Consider the following 22,735-nt stretch of genomic DNA (forward strand, 5'->3'; position numbering starts at 1 on the left):
GTTCTCCTCTCCCGTTTCTTTACTTGCTTTTCAGTAAGCAAGAAAGGCCTTATTGCACATCGGAATGGACAGTGAAGTAACCACTGTCGCCATCATTGTTAGTGAGACATCCCAGAGGACTGGCATCCTTCCAATCTTCGTGACACGGGTGGAAGATCGCTCTCGAGGGATTTCAGTTGATGTCTATAGTTCAGAAACGGAGCTTGCTTCCTCGCCTGACTGTTGATTGCTCCTGCAGACGTTTTGTAAGTCGTTGTCATGGAAACATCCGAGTGTCAAGAGTTTTTTTAATTCTTTTTTTTTTTATCCGTGGTTTAGAACACCAAGAGCAAGTGCACTCTACGCTAGTAAGTTTAACATATCAAAGAAGTGCAGGATAACATTTACATCTCTCAACCGGATGATAGAGGCTTCAAAAGCAGAACAACATTGCATATAGGATAAATAACTACAATCTTGAAAGCAAGAGATGAAGCGGACAAAGATGGGAAATCTCATTGTCTAGATTATTTTCAAGATAACGGATCAGCTCGAATAGTAACAATGCATTATGCATTTAACTGATTACGTTTAAATATTTTTACATTTAAATATTGTCAATTTAAATATTTTTCTCAAATTTTAGCAGCTGAAAAAATATATAAACGTTTATATACAAACGATTGATGCTATCCACGATGTCTCCTTCTCTATAACCATGAACCTGATTGCATTGAGCACTAAAGTGTGAATAGGGAGCGCAACTGCCTCTTCTAATATCGAAAAACAAACCATATTACACTAAATAGAAGCATCAGCAATGCTAGTGTTAAATGAGGAAAGATGCGAGTATCCTATTGCTTTATTTCAATAGGGCAGCAAGCTTTTAATGGTTCTCGTCTGATGCCAGATTCTCCATCCCTTTATACACATCGCTAAAGATCTAATTTTATCTTAGTTTTTATGCCATCATATACTGTGAATCTTATTGGTAGTTCTTTCTTTTATTGGAAGTTGTTAACCAGTTTTCCCTAACGCTTGCTATGTCATCAAATCTAGCACAGTTCTCGCTATGATTCGTGCAAGGCACGCTCGCCACAGACGATAACAGATGCTTGAGTTTTGCGTGACGTAAAAGATAATTATCTGATTCACTACATACATGTTTTTGTTCGTTAGAAATTACGGAAATTGGTTCAGGAAACATTTAAGTTGTTTTTATTATTGGAAAACTAACTCATTTCGAGATCCATGGAGAAAATATTTCGCTGCAGAAAAGTAAAAGTTATCGAATTTTCACGTGCGCTGAAAATGCATCTTGATTGTAAAGAAAACCGGGTATAATTTTAGGATATATGCTTTACCCAAATGGATTTTTATGACTGGTTATGCGCGCCTGCTAACGATGCTGTTATCGTTAGCAGGCGCTGTTAGCTGTTCATCCTATTGTGATCAAATAGAACAGCTAATAAGTGAGGACTTCAAACCTACTGAAAAACATTCAAAACTCAGTTAATACAAACTGGCTTCAGATGCCCAATCGTAATGCTAAGTAAGCCATTTCTCAAAACAGACAAGTCAGTAAATGCGCAATAGTTGCCTAGCATAGCTCAGTCGTCTGTATATTATACTGATCACTTATTTATTTTATTAAATTCATAAGCATACTCAATTCCTGTTACAAAATATATAGCAAAATTTTAAATAGCAAACTAATGAAATATTCCGAAAACTTTATTATAGAAATACAGAATGGGTTTAGAAAAGGACGATCGTGTATAGACTCAGCCTTTTACCTAAAATTAATAATAGAGAAAAGAAGAGAATACAATTTAGAAACACATATTGCATTTATTGACTTTGAAAAAGCATTTGACAAAGTTAAAAGAAGCATTTTATTTAACATATTAAAAGAAACACAAATCCCAAATAATATCCTAAAAGCTATCATAAGTATGTATGAAAACAATCAAATACAAATAGGATTAAATCACGAGCTATCATATACGAGAGAGATAAACCAAGGGGTCCGACGGGGATGTCCCCTCTCAGCAACTCTTTTTAATATCTACTTAAATGAAATAATAATAAAATGGAGTAAAAATTTACATCAAGGAATTAAACTTTCACCTACAGTTAACTTAAACACTCTCCTCTTTGCAGACGACCAAATAATAATTACAAATTCTGAAGATAACTTACAAAAAGCTATTTTAGATCTAAATGAGATCGCCAAGGATTATGGTATGATAATATCAATAGAAAAATCAAAAACTATGGCCTTTAAAGGACAAGATCCAGCAAGAACTAACATAGTAATAGATAATAAGATCTTAGATCAGGTGAATTCATTTATCTACCTAGGATGTACGATCACATATGAAAAAGATATAAACGTAAAAATTGCAAAATATAAAAATAACAGGAGTAATTAACTCTATATTTAAACCAAACCTAGTTCAAAAACAAACCAGACTAAAAGTATACAATACATTAGCCCTACCAGTCTTAATGTATGGAAGCGAAATCTGGACAATAAAACAAAAAAGCCAAACGAAGATTAACAACAGCAGAAATGAAGTTTATGAGAAAAACTGCAAAGGATACTCTATTTGATCACAAAAGAAACGAAGAAATTATGAAAGAATTTAATTAAATTATTAAAGAATTAAAGATTCAACGATGACTTCTAAGGCCGGAACAGGCTATTCTAGGCCTAAATCCTTAATAGGCATGATGATGATGACTTATTTCTTTTATTGTAATAAACTGTGCCTTGTGTCTTCTTGGTTTATATTTTGTTCTTGTTCATTCCGAATTGGACATTTTGCTATGGTTTTTATTTTGTCAAATATAAGAAATTTTCGACCATTGCCCTTTTAAATATAGTACGCGTTTATTTTGTTATTTTTATAACCATTTTTGTTCGATGTAACTAGCTTAATCTGGTTACACCAAGCAAACCTGTTGCCTTCTAATAAAAAATTATTGAAGTGCAATGATGCACTTCAATAATAAAAATCTTTCAAAATTCTCGATGTGTACTGGATTTGAACTGTTAACTTCGATGCAGCAAAATAAGTTCCAAATAATAAAAGCAATCATGTTTTGATATGCAAGAATTCAATGTCAAATTCCTATGTTGAATAACTCTTTACGTAAAATGGGGCTGATGTTGATAAAAAGACAGACCCTAAGTATGCGAGATTTTTTCTGTTATTGGTTTTACATAGAGCTATTATTACAAAGGACAGCTGTGTAAAATTAAATTCACAGTATCTATTGTGAACTATACAAAAGAATTATAATTCCCACCTGTAAGCATTTCAATCTATACACTCCAGCTAGTTTATCTAAAAATATTTACTGACAGTTTTAAGACCAATTATCAATTTTTATTGTTATATATGTGGACGAAGTCTACTGGGAAAGTTTCGCACTTAGGAGCGTGGAGGAAGTTAAAAATATTCTGCAGCATACATTTCTTGTAAAAATAAGTAATTTTTTAAAGAATAAGAATAGTAGTTCTAGCTACAGGCATACTGTATATATATGTAGTAGTGTTTTCAAAATGGGATATTCAATTTTGCTTTATCTCTGTTATTCCAATTCACTATTAAATGCATTCACAAAACTTGTAACCATCTATTGATGACAAATATAAAAGAAAAAACATGCAAGAGAATGCACAATTTACTTCCCGGTAATTCCAAGAACAAAACTTTGTTTAACAAAGTTTACATAAGTACACCCTCTGTCCAAAAAGAAACCAAACTTTTCGAAAATAGAAGAAACTATTCGCACCTCCACCTGTTGTATTTTATTTATTTATTTTTTTTTTTTATTTTTTTTTTTTTGTGGAAAGCGGCAATCTTCATTAGTGTTGTGTCAACTGTATGACATTTGTTTCATTAGAAGCCGAGTTATAGTGCCAATAGTGACAGTGTGTTTTGACGAACGGTCGGAAAATGAGTTTCAAACAGAGAGCTACGATTGACTTTTGTGTTAAACTTGGTAAAAGTTTTACCGAAACGCATCAAATGCTTCAAAAAGCATGCGGTGATGAATGCTTATCCCATACTCAGGTTTAAGAGTGGTTTAAGCGATTTCAAAGTGGTCTTAAGACGCTTGAGGACGACGAAAAGCCGGGCCGTCCAAAAACTGGACTGAGCGAAGCTAACATTCGAAAAAGTGCGTGATTTCATCAAAGAAAACCCGAAATCGTCCGTGAGATTGATTGATGATCAATTGGGGATTCCAAAATCAACTGTGGAAGACATTTGGACCGAGAGTTTGGACCTTCGTAAATTGAATTCGCGATTTGTTCCCCACAAGTTGACCAACGACCAAAAATGTATCGAATTGAACACTGCAAGGACCTCATTAAAACCGCTTGTATTGACTCAAACTTCCTTGAAACGATCGTTAGTGATGACGAAACGTTGTGTTTTGAGTATGAGCCCTTAACAAAGCGCCAGAGTGCTGAGTGGAGACCACCAGAAGAGGAGCATCCGGAAAAAAGTCGCTTGGAGAAGTCAAAAGTGATTTGTTTCTACGATTCCAAGGGCATTATCCACAAAGAATTCTTTCCGCCTTTGCCAAACAGTCAATGGTGAGTTTTATCTCGAAGTTTTGAAGCGATTGATAGTGAGAATTCGTCGCGTACGGCATGAATATCGTGACTACCGACCTTTCGTCAAAACACAGTGTCACTCTTGCCACTATAACTCGGCTTCTACTGAAACAAATGTCATAAATAGTTGACACAACACTAATGAAGGTTGCCGCTTTCGACAACAAAAAGATACAACAGGTGGCGCCACTAGTTTCTTCTATTTTCGAAAAGTTTAGTTTCTTTTTGGACAGAGGGTGTATTATACATTTTACACTTTTCTAAAACGATAATTTTATATTGCTTTGCGACAAAAGGGTAGTTTTGCCGGATATATTATGTGACAGAGTTTTCTGGGTTAATTTTATATTTGTTAGCTGAAGACTGCTTGTATTAGAACTAAGTTCTGTTATGGTGCAAATTAATAAAATTGCAACTGAACCGTGTCATGAAATGCTGCGTTACTTTGAAACCTGACACAAATTCTGTGGTTTCCAAATGGTTACTCCAATAATATTTCTTGAAAAAAGCATCATCATATCTTTCTTCATTCTTGTGATGAAAGGCTTTCAGCTTTTAGGCTATAAATTACATCAAATACCCATTTAGTGTTTAAATGCCATATTATCTTGTCTGAAACATTTTCCATTATGTCGTCACGATCACTAAAGGTTTCTGTTTTGTTTTTGGTGCCTTAAGTGAAAGCTGATTTGCATGCTTAAAAGTACAAAAATCGATTGGAACTTTGAGGATAATTTTCTGTTTAAGTTGCTTCAGTTTAACCTGGTATCGTTAAAAAGCGAGTGGCATCCAAGCGCAGGATCCTATCATTTCCATTCCCAAGATGTAATTAGAAGCTAATTACTTCTTGGTTTATCTTACGTTTATCTTGGTTCATGGAAATTAAAGCAAACCATGCTGCTTACTTTGAACTATATGATATCGTTTTACATATTATCCCGAACTTATAAACACTGCTTTGGTTTCCTCTTTGTCTATAATTTTCGTTATTTTTTTAAAAGTCAGTGCAGCTGAATACTTTTTATCTTTTCCTACTGTTTGGTAGTTTATATTTGGGGCTGGCTGTGCGCCATATCTCTTTCATATTAGTATATATTTCGTCTTGCGTGTGTATGCGTGCGGAGCGCTATCTCGCTCGTGTGTTTTCCTATTTTACATTATTTGTTCATGCCTTTTTGCATCATACTTTTATCCTTCTTCCTATACTTCACAGCTGCGTTCTCCGATGTTACTTTTCTTTTTCTCCTCTGTTAAATGATATTGTAGTCTCTCCCACTTCGCATTTTCCAGATGTCGATATTGATCAAACTGCTACTGGTCGACTGGCTGGCTGGCTGGAGAGAAAAGGAAAGAAAATCTAGATTCTCTGTACATCTCAGTAAATTTTCTGTGATCAAACATTGGATGATGGTTTGGAAAGACGGCCCCGCTCCGGAGGAAATTGAATAGAAGTCTACATTGGTAGACGGGAGGTACCGTTTCCTAAAATAAAAGCGCGAAAGAAGCTGTGAGCCATTTCCTTTTTTCCACCCGTTTTTTTAAGTTGATTCCATCAGATAAAAGATAATATATATCCTACTTGACATACGAAGATGGCTCTGACAGTGTTATAGCTGCTCAGATCATTTGTCAGATAGATAGTGGAAGAACATCGGACATGGAAAACCATTAATTACAGATATACGACTATATACAGAACCATAAGTACATGATTGCATTTTGCTGTCTATCTTTACCAGGTGCACGAACTTCTGTTGTTCTACTGTAATGAGAATTTCGTGCTAGTTGATAGGCCACTGTGAACACTTGCTATTCTGGTCGCTCTCAGAGTAGATTGATGTTGCGCACCGTGCGGTCCTATCGAAAGCTATTCTCCTGATATTGATCCTTTTGTTTATGTTTTTCCTGCTTACATTTAGAATGTCTTTTTATTCTTACTCCTAAGTGATTCGATCATTGATGGACGGGTGTAGGCAGAGCACGTATCGCTGAAAAAAACAACTGATAATAATAATACCATGTCTATTTTCAGAATACAAAAGTGGATAGAATTTTGAATCAATAAGTGTTATCTGACACGTCGTAAGTGATATAATTATTCTTCAAACTCTGACTTAAACACACATCTAAACTCAGGAACGCTTTACAATATTTACCTTATTTTTTTACGATGCAAACAGCTATGTGAACTATGTCCATCTTTAAATATTCCTCTGTCAGTTGTTGACGAAAGTTTTAGGTTATTGGACTGAACTATAATCCCATGACTGGCATGCCACCTTTTTTCATCTCTTTTTTACCTCCATATCTTCGATATCGTCTGCTAGTTGGGAAGAATGCTCGGTATTTCCTTCTTGGACGTCCATCTTATGTGTTTGACGAGACGAAGCGAATGCTCTTTCTGATGCACCATTTGTTGTCTGATTTGTTATGCCTTTCAACGCCGGTGTATTTATTACACCCTGATGTCACGCGACTTAGTAAATTGCGAATGGGAGATTGTGCACTTTTCTGTGTAATGGAGTGTATAAAATTTAAACGAGATACAGAGGTGGGGAACCTAGTGATGTACTTCAAATTACGTGGAGAATTTGGAGAACTTCAGTAGTGCTTAAAAGTTTCGAGTGATTTAGTAATAGACAGCGACGCGATTAGCTTGTTGACGAAGACAAACGTTCCTGAATTCCAAAAGGGGCGTACAGTCAATGTCCGTCAAGGTCCATGTCTTTTTTCTTTCTCGAATAGTCCAAGCTTTGTTTATGCCTTCTTAATATGAATCGAGTCATTTTCGTACTATGTTTATATTCTTTAAATTACGCAGAAGGGCTGTGATCATTTATTTTTTTTTCCTTTCCCTCATACTAGAATATCACATCGTACAGCTTGGGAATTGCTACACTTCCAGGCACCACTCCCTTCTCTCTACAAACATTAAAAGAAATGCAGAAGTTACGCCTGTCTTAGTGGCAGTCTAGTTTGATACCATGGGATCAACTAGCTCTCACGCTTGCATGTTCTGATCTATGCTAGCTGACTAGGAGAAAGAATATTGATAGAATTTTGTATGCGTGAATCTGTCTAAAGTATTTATCTTCAAGTTTAGTGCTGCATTTCCAAGATACTTTAATGAGCGTTCTTTATTCACCAACTAGTTGGTTGGCAATCATGAGTCGTTCTAAGGCAAAAATGTTCATATTAATTCATTCGCTGCAAAGGAAAGTATTGAAGCTAGCATTAGAAATTTATTCAGTATGAATAAAGCATTGAAAGCGGTTAGTTCTCAATGCTTTATTCATGGTGAATTAAAGGTTTGCGCAACAGCCAATGAGACATCAGTTCCAAGTGCTTTGTGACTTGCGCTTTGGTACTAAGTGTCGTCAGCTGTTTCTCAAGCCTATTTCATATACTAACAAAACATCAAAATAGTTTAAGGCTTTACTAGCGAATCTGAAAATAATATAAGGAACCAAAAGCACAGTAACAAAACAACGTATGCCATGTCTATCCTTGGTGTCTTCGAAGATCAGATTTTGATGTTTTGGTATTGGGAATCCTTACTAAAATATCAACCCGGAATTCACTTTCGGCTGGAAGTAGAGAATTTTTACCTGAGAATCTTTTCTCTAGATATAAACACTCTTTCAGGGTCACTGTTCTGTGGAACTGTTCACCATTCATTCCTCTACTCTGCTTTACGCGTGCAAAAGCCTAAGCTGCTACTCAAGCCATACATAGTATAGATTCAATCTTATCGATCCAACTGTTTTTTTTATGTTCCATCTACACCTGCTTTTTTTCACCAGGATCATAGCCTCCGGTGCTTTAAGAAACATATCAACAAGTATCTTCTTTCTTTTTACACTTACATGTAGTCTTATAAGTTTTGCAACCTCTCATGAATAAAAATTGAAAAATGTATATTAAAAGAATCTCCTAAGTTTATAATCCAGTAGTATATGTAAACAAAATACCGTAATTTTGTATTGCCAGTCATGACAAAAATTCTGTTTGCATATTTATGCTTTCCCAGTTTTACTGTCTTTAAAGTCCCTTCGTTTTACATCATTCTTCTATTTATAAAAGCGTTCGAAGTTAATATTTAAATACACGCACTAGGGTATTCATATATAATATGATCTTTTTATGTATTGCACTTTTCCTTTTATCTTCAAAACTGAAGTGCCTTTTTAAATCTCGGAGCATTTTGAGTGATGTTTGTCTAATTATAATACATGTGAATTTATACACCCTCTGTCCAAAAAGAAACCGAACTTTTGGAAAATACAAGAAACTAGTGGCGCCATCTGTTGTATATTTTTGTTGTCGAAAGCGGCAACCTTCCTTAGTGTTGTGTCAACTGTTTATGACATTTATTTCATTAGAAGCCGAGTTTTAGTGCCAAGAGTGACAGTGTGTTTTGACGAACGATCGGAAAATAAGTTTCAAACAGAGCTGCGATTGACTTTTGTTTGTGTTAAACTTGGTAAAAGGATTACCGAAACGTATCAAATGCTTCAGAAAGCATACGATGATGAATGCTTATCCCGTACTCAAGTTTACGAGTGGTTTAAGCGATTTCAAAGTGGTCGCGAGACGCTTGAGGACAACGAAAAGCCAGGCCGTCCAAAACCTAAACTAAGCGAAGTTAACATCCAAAAAAGTGCGTGATTTCATCGAAGAAAACCCGAAATCGTTCGTGAGATTGATTGAAGATGAATTGGGGATTCCAAAATCGACTGTGCACAACATGTTGACCGAGAGTTTGGGCCTTCGTAAATTGAATTCGCGATTTGTTCCCCACAAGTTGACCGACGACCAAAAAATGTATCGAAATGAACACTGCAAGGACCTCATTAAAACCGCTCGTAAGGACTCAAACTTCCTTGAAACGATCATTACTGGTGACGAAACGTGGTGTTTTGAGTATGAGCCCTTTAACAAAGCGCCAGAGTGCTGAGTGGAGACCACCAGAAGAGGGGCATCCGAAAAAAAGTCGCTTGGAGAAGTCAAAAGTAAAGACAATGCTGATTTGTGTCTACTGATTCCAAGGGCCGTGCCAAACGCTGTATCGAAGTTGAGGGAGAGTATATTGATTGAAATAAATGATTTCAATGATTATAATTGGCGTGTGTTTTATTTTCTATCAAAAGTTCGGTTTCTTTTTGGACTGAGGGTGTATATCATTCTATAAAGTTTTTTTTTTTTTGTTATTCAGAACAAAAGAAACAAATTTTGTTAATATTCAACAAAAAAGTAGGCTGTGAAAAAATTATAATTGTGAATATGATTACACACGCATGTACTTAATCCATAACAGTACTATTTTAAAATCTTGGAATTCCACTCGTATATTGTGAACAGAGGCTTTGAACAAACTGATCGCACAGACCACTATGAACAATTGCAGCTGGAATAGTGGAATCCATGCCAATCCAGAATTCCATGGTCAAATTAAGGTAGTGACATTGAGTGTTTGGATTAGACTATTCACATACGTTGTGCTGTGTATTCGAAAGATTTGTGAAAAATTTCTTTGTTAGCCTTAGGTACTTCCAGCATGCTTCGACCGCAGTGCAATCCATAGTCTACATGATATACCAAGAAACTTTCGGTGTTTCTTTTTACATATAACACACAACCATAGAGATATAGTTTCTGAAATGGTAGAATATTATGAACGATATACAGATCATTGGTTGAATGTGCAAAGTCGGTAGTAGTTATGGCTCTAATTGTTCTGTTTTGTATTCTTATTAATGGAAGCAGATTGTTATAATAGTCTCCTCCCCTACAGGTAATGCTATATTGCAGTGAAGAATTTACCCAGGAATAGTATAAACATCTTAAGAATGCTCAATTACAAATTTATTAACATAATATATTCTGTTAATTATGAACCTAACTTATTTGTTAAGAAGGTGATGTGGGAGTTCCACTTCAAATTGCTATCGATATGGAGGCCCAAATACTTGAGGGTTTTGTTTTTTTTTTGATTAAGCTACATTTCCTTTCATGCCATTTTATAGTTATATTGTGATCTAATTTGTCTGTTAATGTCAAGGGTTGTTTCGATGTATACTACAGCCGTATCGTCAGCAAAGGATATCTTTTGCCAAAAAGTTTGTATTTACATAGATCATTAACATATATTATGAATAGGATGGGTCCTAGTACCGACCCTTGTGGGACTCCATATTTTATTATGTTTGTTGTGCTTTTAAATGTATCATAACTGGTATACTGTTTTCTATTATTCAGATAGGATCTGAACCAGTCATTCGTAATTCCCCTAATGCCGTATTTGGACATTTTTAATAGCAATAGATCATGATGAACACATCGAACGCTTTAGATATATCAAGAAAAACAGCTGCCGTGTGCATTCCTTCGTTTATTCCACTATAGACCTTTTTATGAAACTCGAGTAGCGCTTTTTCAGGATCTGAACCATATTGATTAGTAGCGTAAAAGGATATTGTATTTCAATAGATATTTAACCTTTTTTTTTAATCAGAATTTCAATAACCTTTGAGATTGTGGATAGTATAGATATTGGTCTGTAATTTTTGATTTCATTTCTATTTCCTCCTTTAAATAACGGTACAACTGAAGCAGTCTTTAGGTGTTCTATAAATTTACCATGTTCAGGATTTCTTAATGATATTTGTAAAGAATTGTAATTTATGTCTAATGATGTTTAACTTTTTAACATTTATGTTGTCACATCCCACTTTTTCCCCTTTTTTTAATCGATTACTACCCGTCTTCACTTCATCTTCGTTTACTGCATGTAGATACATAGAATTCTTAATCCACGGAAGGTGACTGACATACTTTGCCCTTTCTGGAGGGTCGAAAACACAACTGCCATAGTTGGTAAAGTGTTTGTTCATTTTGTTAAGTATATCAGTGATGTCATTGCCCTCTGAGAATTCTTGCGTTTTCTGTTTTTCTGTTACCTATTATCATATTGACCAACCTCCATTCTTTACGTTTATCATTACAACAAGAAAGAAATTTCGATAGCAGAGAATGTTCTTTTGCTGTTTTATTTTTTTCCTTTAGATGTTTAACGAAATTTTTATAGTCCTATTCAAAATTTAAATTGTATGGATTTTTTTTATGCTTATAGTAGAGCTTCTCTTTTGTGTTTATCATATTTTTTAGTTCATCTGTTATCCAGTGAGTGTAAACGTCCTTTTTTGTAGTAACTGTTTTATGATATTACGATTTAGTGCCTGCATATTTAATCATTTTGATAAATTCATCATATAACTGAAACTGATTTGCGTCTAATAAATCAGTTTGTGGCAGTTGATAATGTTTTATGTATCTTTCAAATTTTTTATAATTGGTGCCAATTACAAATTTATTCCGACTACCTGTGCAACTCGTGTTAACACTATCAGGAATAGATAGTTTCAAAAGTATCGAATGGTGATTGTTATTTTACTAATGTAGATTACAGTGGATCCTCATAGGCCATTCTTTTTCTTATGAATATGTGATCAATGCAACTAGTCGAGTTGTACACTTCTCTTGTATTGCCATCGATGTAAGCAAGAAACCCACGAGTAGATAATATATTTTTATATTCTTCCGTTTTACTATTACTCTTATGAAGGTCCAAATTTATATCCCCCACTAGTATGATATTGTCATATTTTAAGGTTTTTAAGACATTATTTAGCTCTGTTAGAAAGATATCTACTGGGCCATCGCATGCACGGTATATAGCAATTATAAGTATATTCATTACAGCTTCAGCACTTTGCAATTTTAATTCCAGTCTGTGAAATTTATAAATATTTTTTTAGCATATAGCATTAATCCACCTGAAGATTATAATCACGACAATCATAATACATATCATAATATGCGAGAGAATAATGATCAACCTCAAGCTGTTTGATCCATATTTCACTTAAGACTAGTACATCTATGTATGATTGGATCTCTGTAAAAAGTAACATTAAATTATCAAAATTAGACCTTATAGGTCTAATATTAACGTGATATATATATTGAAATCCTTGGATGAATTTATAGTAGTATCAAAACATTTCTTAATAGAAGTTAAATTATATATATATTTACAGTTTACAGACGTATAAGAATCTAAATTATTCATGTTAAATCCTAAATCCATTAGGTTTATATTGCTCCAATTATTCATAAGTGACATTTAGATTTACTGCCTTCTTTGTCTGAGTTCGTTGTGATCGTGAATGTGAATAACAAGGGTGGCATAGGATGCCAGATCCGGGATATCGGATAGATGCTTTTTTTTTTTATTAAAATTTTTGCAGTGTCTCCACGTACCGTTCTGAACTTACCTTGGTGTCTCCAAGTTCTTACACTTTGATCACTCTTAAAGTTCTGATCCAGCCTCTGTACTCTTCAACAGTATTATCTCCATACACGTTTTTCAACATGAATTTCCATCGAACTCGCATCGTCCGCAGTAAGGGATTTGGGTTACCCCCCTCTCCTTTGCTTCATACGTGTATCTATAACAACCGCCATTTTGAACTTCTTCTATGTAACTAATATCAGGACAGCTCACTGTAGTGGAACAAGCTAATGACCATTCAATAACGTGTAAAGCTTTGGCTGCCTTGTTCTACATGTTTTTAACAGTTGCGCAAATGAAAATGTATAATTGCATTCCTTAGTTGCCTAGACTTAACAATGACGATCCAAAGCATTTAATTTTAAACCTTTTCTTGCAGATCCTGTGATTGAAGAAGGTCCTACGAACGCTACTGTTATGGCCGGCGACAGCGTCATTTTCACTTGTGTAGTGTCTGGAAGACCGCCCCCTCGTGTCACATGGCAGCGAAATGGTCGAAGCTTGCACCATCACGGCCATGCCACCTACCGAGTCCTTGACAGTGGTGCTCTCCAGCTGGAAAACGTTGGCCTCGCTGACGACGGCATGTACCAGTGCATAGCCCGGAATGAAAGGGCGGCCGCACGCTCTGAGTATGTCCGACTGAAAGTAGAAGGTAAGGAAGCATATGTACACGAAATCAGTTTGATTTCATGTAGAATATTCTGCAAGCAGTGGTCAAGTATTATTGGATTCATGTTCAATAGTGAACTTGATACGGAAGTACAAGAAATTTATTTTCTCTAAAAACTGAAGTAATTCTGACTGGGTGTTGGATCAGATTGCAAATATATCAAAAAAAAACGTAATCATGTATGTGAGGCTGAGAGAATATAATGTTAGAGTTCCTTTTACAAATGCTCCATAAAATAATCAGCTAATGCTGGTGAGACAGGACTGCCCATTGCTGTTCCTTTTATTTGTTTGAACAACTTATGCCATGTAAAATAGCCTGCTTTGATGGTAAATTTAAATAGATTGACAATACCTTCTGGGAAATCAGATTGTAAAAATTGAAGAGTATTAATGGTATGTTGGAAAATAGGGAAACTACAAAAGAAACCATAATCTCGTTACCATAGACGTTACCGTAAACCATAGACAAATGTACATATTTTTCTCTTTGAAGTTAAGACTGTTTTTGATATAAAACTGGTATGGCCAGTGAGATTCCAAATATAACAATAGAGGCGTTTTGCAAGGTATTAAGTTGGAGCCAATACAGTCCACTATTGGATCTAGTGGGGTGCCATCCTTATGCATTTTAGGAAGATCATGAAGATGAGGTGGATGGCATGATGAATTCTCAACAGTAGTGGAATCCTACGATTGTACAGTGTCTAATAATTCATGAAAGAGAAAGCTAAGCTATTTGGGCAATGGCAGATCCTTTTTTAACCACTAGGCTTAAGCAGTTGAATTTAATAAGGTTTAAAAAGGGTATTATATTAATTTACATACCTGTGTCTTGAAGATAAGACTGAAAATTTTTTTAATAATTATTATTTTAATAATTTATTCTAATACAAATGTTCCATTAATGTTATTTATATTGTTTATTATTATTTTCATTCTATTTTATTCATCTTTTATTATATTCGTTACTCTTCATGGCCGTTACGAAGTAGTATAATGCTATGTAAAGGTTGTGAAGCATGAGTCAATATCCCTTTTTACTTCAATGAATGTTATAAGTCAACTGTATGTTTTTCTCCATATACGAGATACCACAAAGCCTAGCATGTTAATACAGTGTGGGAAGGGGTCAAGAGATAAAGAATCTGTTGATCTTTTTGAAAAGCTGGATACGTAATTATCATTATTTATTTATTGAAGGCCAAAGATGCTATACAAGTGATGCTTGTTCCAGGAATGGCTGAGAGTGTCAGAGTGCGAGAAGCGAATCTGGTCTTGACTGTTTAGTTGAATATTAAACGTAAAGGAGTGTGTGTGTGTGGGGGGGGGTTATGAAGGTCTTTATTTCTTAGAAAAAAGAATAAATTGCATTTTGGGAGCATCTAGATTGTACAAGTAATATGAGTCGTGATCCCTTTCTGCTCCAAATGAATTTTCCAAATAAACTCCAATTTTTGTGTTGTACAGCGAAGCAATGACGCAGTTCATGCAGAAGGAAGCTGCTCAGAACAGGGCTTTGAATTCATTAAGCGTACATGAAGACTTAATGTTTAATTGAAACTCATTTTACAGATTTAATGCAAATAATGCACAGCAGGAGTTAGTTTAATGACTTTTGTGTTTCGCTCTTATCAGAGAGGTGTTATCAGGAGCATAATTTGACTTGTGCATGCACGCAAGAAGCGCCGAAGGAAGTGGTCACAGATTTAATTTAAAGTCCTGTGAAGTAGCCTTAGTTAACGGACGTGAGACTTAAAATTATTTTCTCCCCATATTTGTGGACGTTTTCACACATTACTATTTATTTACACCCACCCAACTACTGATTGTTTACGGATCCACCATTAATATACTGTTCACATATTTCATGTGATCCACAGAAAACTACTCTAAAAATTCATGCGAAATCACGTGCTTTATTACGTAAAATCTTCCAACAGTTATACAAGCAAAATAGTTACCACTTTAACTACAATGATCATAAAAGAGAAGTTAATTTTCTGATGTGTAATGATAAACAACTCATCCCACAATACGGATTGATTACCCTATTATCGCAATGGATTCTCCTTCTTCTGACATGCGCAGAAGTGTCGAAGGGTCTCGTATCTGTGGGCGTACTATACTTCCAACGCTGCTTCAACGAATCATTTGTCCATATTCTATTGGATTTATTAAAACACGAGCGATAGCTACTCACCATCTAGGCTATCAACAACCTCAGTGAGCCTATGTCTTAGCTTCCTCTGACTTTTTCATTCCAAGTCACTGTTCTCTGAACAGCCTTCCTCACAGTTGTCCTCAATAACTAAAGCGGCTCTGCTTTTTTTGAAGAAAAAGGTCAAATGCGTTGATCTTCGCCCCCACACACACCAACAATCGCGTACACGCTATGCTAACATGCGCTATAGGTTCGGTTGTCTCTCGTATGTGGGGTGGGGGTTGATAAATAACGTAGGTTTTTAAGACCAGCTGTAGAAATGCCATTTTTTTATTTTATTTTGTAATGCTTAAAATTTTTAATGTTGTAAAGTTGATGAATTTTTTAAATGTGTTGTTTTTATGTTTCTAAACTCCTTTTTGCGCGTATGAATCAATAGAAATGTCCGTAAGGATGGACCATATCTTTGGGATGAGAATAGAGGAAACATCGATTCGAATTGAGTCCACAGTTGAATTGTGACGAGGTAACCATGCAACAGTTATCCATTGCATCTCTCATTATGTGACAGAGACGAGCTACTGGAATATCAAAATACTGGAACTAAAGTTGAATTTCACTTCTGGGTGATTCATTTATATATTGAAGTTGTTAACTGTACAACACATAGCCCATTGTTTTCTGTTTGGGGGGGGAGACGATTTTATTTTTCTCGATATATAAATATTTATTAATTTATTTATATTTGCTTGTAATATTTAATTTTATCATCAACAATCCTATACAATTCTCTTATTTTGTATAAAAAATAATAAAAATCCATCTTGTAGCACTTAAGAGGGCGCTAGCAGTACTGTGTTTACCACAGTGTCATAGCTACGCGCGCAATCATATGCACGTCATAGTGAGATGCGAGCTATTAGCGTAATGCGGTATTGTTATAGTTTTTATTTTAGAACATTATTGGGGTTATGATAATGGATTTTATTTTTAAGTAATTTTGAATTATACCAAACTGTATAATTTTATCGATAATAAACAATATTTTTTATGTTTAATTTTGACCATAATTTTGATATTTTATCCAAACACGTATACACTGTACTTACAGTGTGTATGTATACAGTATTTCAAAAGTTGCATATAAACTAAGTAATAGTCCTTTGTATTTGATTAGGGAACCATCATCAGCAACAGCTTCATTATTGTCGTCGTCTTTATTGTAAAGATGGGCCTAAGATTCATGCAGCGAATATTCATTTTTAAAAATTGGACACTTTGTCATGATTGGCGGAGTTGATAGACATTAGATATAGAGGGCGCTATCACTGCTGTTGTCAGTTGTGTAGAAAAGGTTAATGTGATGGCGATGAGTTTTTGATAACACTGTTTTCATACACGGGATGGAAAGGAAAAAAAAAACGTTCATTATCTTTACCATCTTGAAATCAGCTTATGTTGTTTATCTTATTAGAATTGTACAGATAAGTAAAACATTTGACATAAATCATGAATTACGTTTGTATCACTGCACTACACTACACTACGTAATAATGATGTTTGTATTTGAAGGGGGGGGGGGGTATCCATGATTGAAAAGTTGGACATAACTAAACGTAATGGATGAGTTAATGAGTAAGATAAGCTCCACGTTGAATTTATTAAACTATTCAAAAATAAAAAAAAAAATCGGTCTAGCAATTAAAATGAACTCCAGCATTACGAGGGAAGTTTAATAACTTCCTCTATTCGGACTACCCCTCCGTACCTATCTTCTAGCGTTGGCATGGCAACGATTAAGAAAACAAGTCCTCTGCTGTGAGAAATATCGGCGTTTTGCGTACCCCAAGACTTTTACATACATATCAGCCGACCACATGCTCTGAACTTAATTGTTGTTATCGGCGTAGCTATAGTAACCAGTCCGAGAAACAGATGTTAGCCTTAGAATGTTCCGCTAAAGAAATCGGCACGTTTTATTCACCGGCACACGAGATTGGAGACGGCAGAGTGAAATTAAAGGTTCACTTACCCACCTAGTAGTGGGATCGATAGCTGTTATTTAATCTTTTGCGCACTTACTTGCTCGAGTCGCGCAGTGTTAAAGAAACACGGTTGGTTAGAGTTTGCTTTTTTTCGATTCGCTGTCTGAGATTGAAGAACGCAATTTCAAGCGAGAAGAAGTCTTGTACGTTTAAACGTAATTAGTGTTATTAACGGGGGGAGCACACTCCCTCGAGCGCGATGGACAAGAAGTTCGTAGATGTGGGGTAAGTGTGTATGCTCGTTGACAAGTGTGTGCGAGCACTTGGATGCCGTTTGGTCATGGATAAGAAATCAATTAATGATTCTGTTAGATAAGATTTCGCCCGAAGCAGTGGAAATCTTAGCTGACTAACGGATTTTTAACTCGATTGCATATGTTAAGACCGGTTCTGAGAGAGTCAGAGGACATTTTTTTTTTTAATGCATGTTTTCGACTGTTAATAATATTACCATATTATTAATGGTCGAAACTGATCTGGGTAATGACCCTTCCTATAATGCATAGCAATATACACTGAAAGGAAGTGTGCTAGGCATTTTTGGAATATTGAAACAATTGATAAGTCCACAGCCTCTGTATACAAGTCGTGAAGATACGTCAGAAGCAAACTTTGCTTACGTTTGAGTACAAGATTAAAACAATTTCTTGTCATTAGTAATTCTGTGGAGCACTCTACTTTAACATACAACTTTTTGGCTACAACGTACTATTTTTAAGTTCATAATAAATGTATACTGCGTTCGGGTACAAAAATTGTATCCGAAGCAGTTGATTTTTTTGTAAAAGAAAATTATAAAAATATAAATAAATTTCAAATTTAATGTAGCCTTTCCCAAATGACGACAGTTTTTTTTTTTCTATGAGAAACTATTTCTCTAGTGTTTTTGTCACGCAAATGTTTCTTATGTAATATGGTATGGAAAGAAGGGAAAATGCCAGAGGAGTGGCTGAAATCAATATTAGTAACATTATACAAGAAAGGAAATAAGCTGGAATATAAAAATTATAGAACAATTGCCTTGATAAGTCACCTTGGTAAAGTGATGATGATCATATTGACAGAAAGATTGAGAACACAATTGGAAGCATACCTTGCAGACGAACAAGCAGGATTTAGGAAGGATAGAACTACAATTCAACAGATTTTGACAATGAGGTTAATAGCAGAGAAAGCTAGGAGAAAAAACAAAAACATATATACTTGCTTTGTTGATTTTCAGAAAACATTGACAGTATTGACCAGAAAGTGACATTAGCAGTTCTGGAATCCTATAGGAATTGATAAAAAAAAACTAATAGCTATATTAAAAGATGTTTACCAGAATGCAGTTGCGGCAGTTAGAATAGGTGATGATTTGGGGAAATGGTTTAAAACAAGCAGAGGTACTGGACAGGGAGACCCAATATCACCAAGCATTTTCATCGCACATTTAGAAAGAGCAATGGATAAAATGAAAGAAGATGCCAAAGGAATATCTGCACACGGAATGAGAATTAACAATCTGAGATTTGCAGATGACATTGTTATTATTGAAGAAGACGAAAGAGAACTACAAAAAACACTGAAACTGTTAAATGAGGAAGGGAAGAGATTTGGACTTGTTATGAACTTGGAAAAAACAAAGACAATGGTATTTGGTGAGAAGAACATGAAACCAAAGATACAAGTGGATGGAACTGATATAGAAAATGTAGAACAGTTCACATATTTGGGAAATAAACTGACATATGACTTGGACTGTAAAAAAGAAATAAAGATCAGGATTGGAAAGGGAAGAACAAATCTGAAGGCCATGGATAACATCTGGAAAAGTAAAGTAATCAGCCTGCAAACAAAACTAAAAGTACTGGAAACATGCATCTTCAGCGGTGTACTGTACGGATCTGAAAGGTGGGTAATAAATAAGGAATCAAGAAAAAGAATTTTGGCATTTGAAAGAACTTGTTACAGGAAGATTCTAAGAATAGGATGGTACAGAAAATCACCAATGAAGAGCTCTATCAGAAGATACAACCAAAACAGAATCTAATGCAGAAGATTATAAAACGGAAGCTGCAATTATTTGGACACATCTGTAGAATGAGTGAGGACCGGAAGATAAAGACATTTATGTTTGGTATTTTGGATGGTTTAAACAGAAGAGGTAGACCATACAGAGAATGGATAGAAAAAGACTGGTGTGGAATGGGTGTACAAAAAACTGCGACACTGTGCACTGGACAAAGAAAGGTGGAAGAAGATAGTGTAGCAGGCATCGGACATTAACGGGCAGTGAGCCCATGGTTCATGATGATGATGATGATGATGAAATTTTTAGTCTGATATTTGACATTTTATCTACCAGCAATTTTTTAACCCTTTCTAAATATAACGTAATGCTCTCCTCACATTATTGAACTTATTTTAATTTTGTTGAACATTCTCTCCAACCCGCTAATATACTATGGATAAAACAAAAACATCCCAAACGTGATTCTCCATTTTTGATATCATCGTAACCCCCCCTAAAAAAAAGTTCACCAAAGACGCGTGAGTAGCATTCGAATGTCATTGGTTGTATTTGCAACGAATTCTTCAACACTTCTAGCGGATAAAATTATGTGCGTATCATGAAGTTATGTTTCACCTTGCTTGATTGATTTATTCATCTCATCCACACCTTTAGGATGGGTAAAGTCCCCCTAATGAGGGGTTCCTGACGAATTTAATGCAGCCGGTTCGTCACTCTTCTGTTGCATCCCCTAAGGGCAATATTTATGACTGTAATCCGTGTGTGTTCATGGGGACGGTTTGTCTGTTCTGGGGGACGAAACATTCCTGCCTCAGTATGACCGACTAACTCACCTTTCGTTGGAAGAACTCAGATAAAGGTTCCCAACGTCACAGACGGGAATCCAACCCAGATCTTTACCATATGATAAATGATGATGAATCTTGGAAGTTTATAGAGCCCGAGCAACGCTAGTTGCTGCTAATTCAATAACATTAAGATGGTGTGAAAGAAGTCTCTTGTTAAAACATCTATCTAATTTTCTTCTTCTGTCTATTTCTGGAAAAATAGGCACGACCATCCAACAGTCTTCTTTTGTTAAAACAGTGAGCTAGCACTTCATTTTTTTGCCATAGCACAATTAAGAAATAGTTTCGTTTGAAGAAAATTCAAAGAACAGTAAATTTATCTCCAGAACTTTTATAGAAGAGGTCGTTTCGAAGCTTCTGAGAAAACTAAAATGTATCCGAAAAAGAAAAAAAAAATTCACTTGACAGGTAACTTGAATCACTGTTAACAGATCGTAATTACTATGTGGAAGACGACATTTTGTATTGTTTTTTAGAACAAAATTGAAATTAGTGGACGGCATTTAATAATGTGAATGAAATACAAAAAACTAATGTTAGTCATATCTAAGAATTCTCCAGCCGAAGAAATGGGAAATATTTGGTGTAATCATCAGTAAATGTTAAGTTTTCAGTACCGAAATTTTTCCCCATCATCCAAACATAATAATTTTCTCCATCAGTAGTATAATTGTAGATTTTCTCCATCAGTAGTATAATTTTATAATTGGTCAAGATCAAATATGTACACTTAAGATGCAAAGCATAAAATTGGTCAATGTATTTTTCTTTAACTACTCTAAATATATAACCAAAGTAGGGGGATCCACCCCCTGACGTCGACGACGCCCCCCGTGTTCTGGACTGGTAGGTCGGTTCTCCTTGAATTTTGAAGACTCGAAAGGTTTTTTCATTTTGTGACCCTGCACCTTAATTGTATTGTTTGTCCGAAATAGTGTGAGTATTAGTCAATTTTCATGAGGTGAGGTTAAAACCCTGAGTTTCCGGAAGGAAAAACACTATTTCTGCACCAAAGGTCAACTAGCTTGGCAACCGATAGAAAAAGGCCTAATAAATATCTAGTTGGCGACTACAATCGACTTTTTTCCTTCTAGAATCTCCAAAACTGAACCAACAGAAGACAAAAGTCTGAATGATAGTCCGCATCCTCCAGACAAAAAAAAAAAAAAAAAAAACGAGATAAAACCTTTCCATAGCTAATAAGAAATCCATAGGGACATGCAAGTTGCTCTGAAAAATCGTTGCTTACCTACAACTCTATCATGAAATCGAATTCTGGTGGCACTTTATTTCCATGCATGTTAAACAGCACTCGACATAGGAGATGGAAATGGATTAGTCACTGTCGGTCTTTTTTTATCTGTATATTTTGTCGTGCATACGCTCACGAAAAATGTCGTGCGAATATCTGTGTGAAAAGCAAAAAACACTGGTGTTACACGTCGATGAAAGTGTTGGCTGTTCAGATGAATATCTCTTTTTTCATTTTAATAACTGCTCGATATTCTGTTGTTTATGTTATACATTCAACGCTACTTTTTCACTTAAAGCCGATGGGTTGGAGTTGCTTTCATAGTAGTTGATTGCATTTTTACGTGTGGATTTAAAATAAGGAAGATCATTTGTATTGTTGCTTTTTTTTTGGTGTGTGTCTGTCTGTCTTGCAATTTTCTTGGTGATCAAAATATAAGCTGTTTCTTGTTTAAATAAAGTTTTTCAGTTTTCACTCGCGGATATACATTCTTTGATATAAAAAGATTATCCTGAATTGCCAAAAGGCAAACTAGATATTGTCATCATTAAAAAAAGATTACGAAAAAAAACGTCCAAAAAAAAAAGAAAAAATGCATCAGTGTGGAAATGAACGTATACATTTATTTAACAAGAGGAGGGGAATGATGTTTTCATGTCTTTAAAATATCCGGAACTTATGCGGATAATTTGAATAAACAGAAAAAATAGGCTTAGCGATTATATTCTTGAGGAGGACGCACAGATCTAAATGGTCGCCCCCTCCCCCCGAGTGT

General features: G+C 35.2%; 1 protein-coding gene across 1 annotated transcript in view; it reads left to right on the forward strand.

The window, feature by feature from the left end:
• LOC150092273 (tyrosine-protein kinase transmembrane receptor Ror2-like) overlaps nucleotides 1-22,735 on the forward strand; it is a 216,476-nt gene that overhangs the window by 160,003 nt on the left and 33,738 nt on the right. The window contains exon 2 of the mRNA XM_090414928.1: nucleotides 13,345-13,620. Coding sequence (XP_090271054.1) covers nucleotides 13,345-13,620 — 276 coding nt within the window. The remainder of the gene's footprint in view (nucleotides 1-13,344; nucleotides 13,621-22,735) is intronic.

The sequence above is a fragment of the Typopeltis vanoorti genome, chromosome 26, assembly GCF_054136105.1.
Source record: "Typopeltis vanoorti isolate ZY-2024b chromosome 26, IOZ_Tvanoo_1.0, whole genome shotgun sequence".
In the NCBI taxonomy this organism is placed as follows: domain Eukaryota; kingdom Metazoa; phylum Arthropoda; class Arachnida; order Uropygi; family Thelyphonidae; genus Typopeltis; species Typopeltis vanoorti.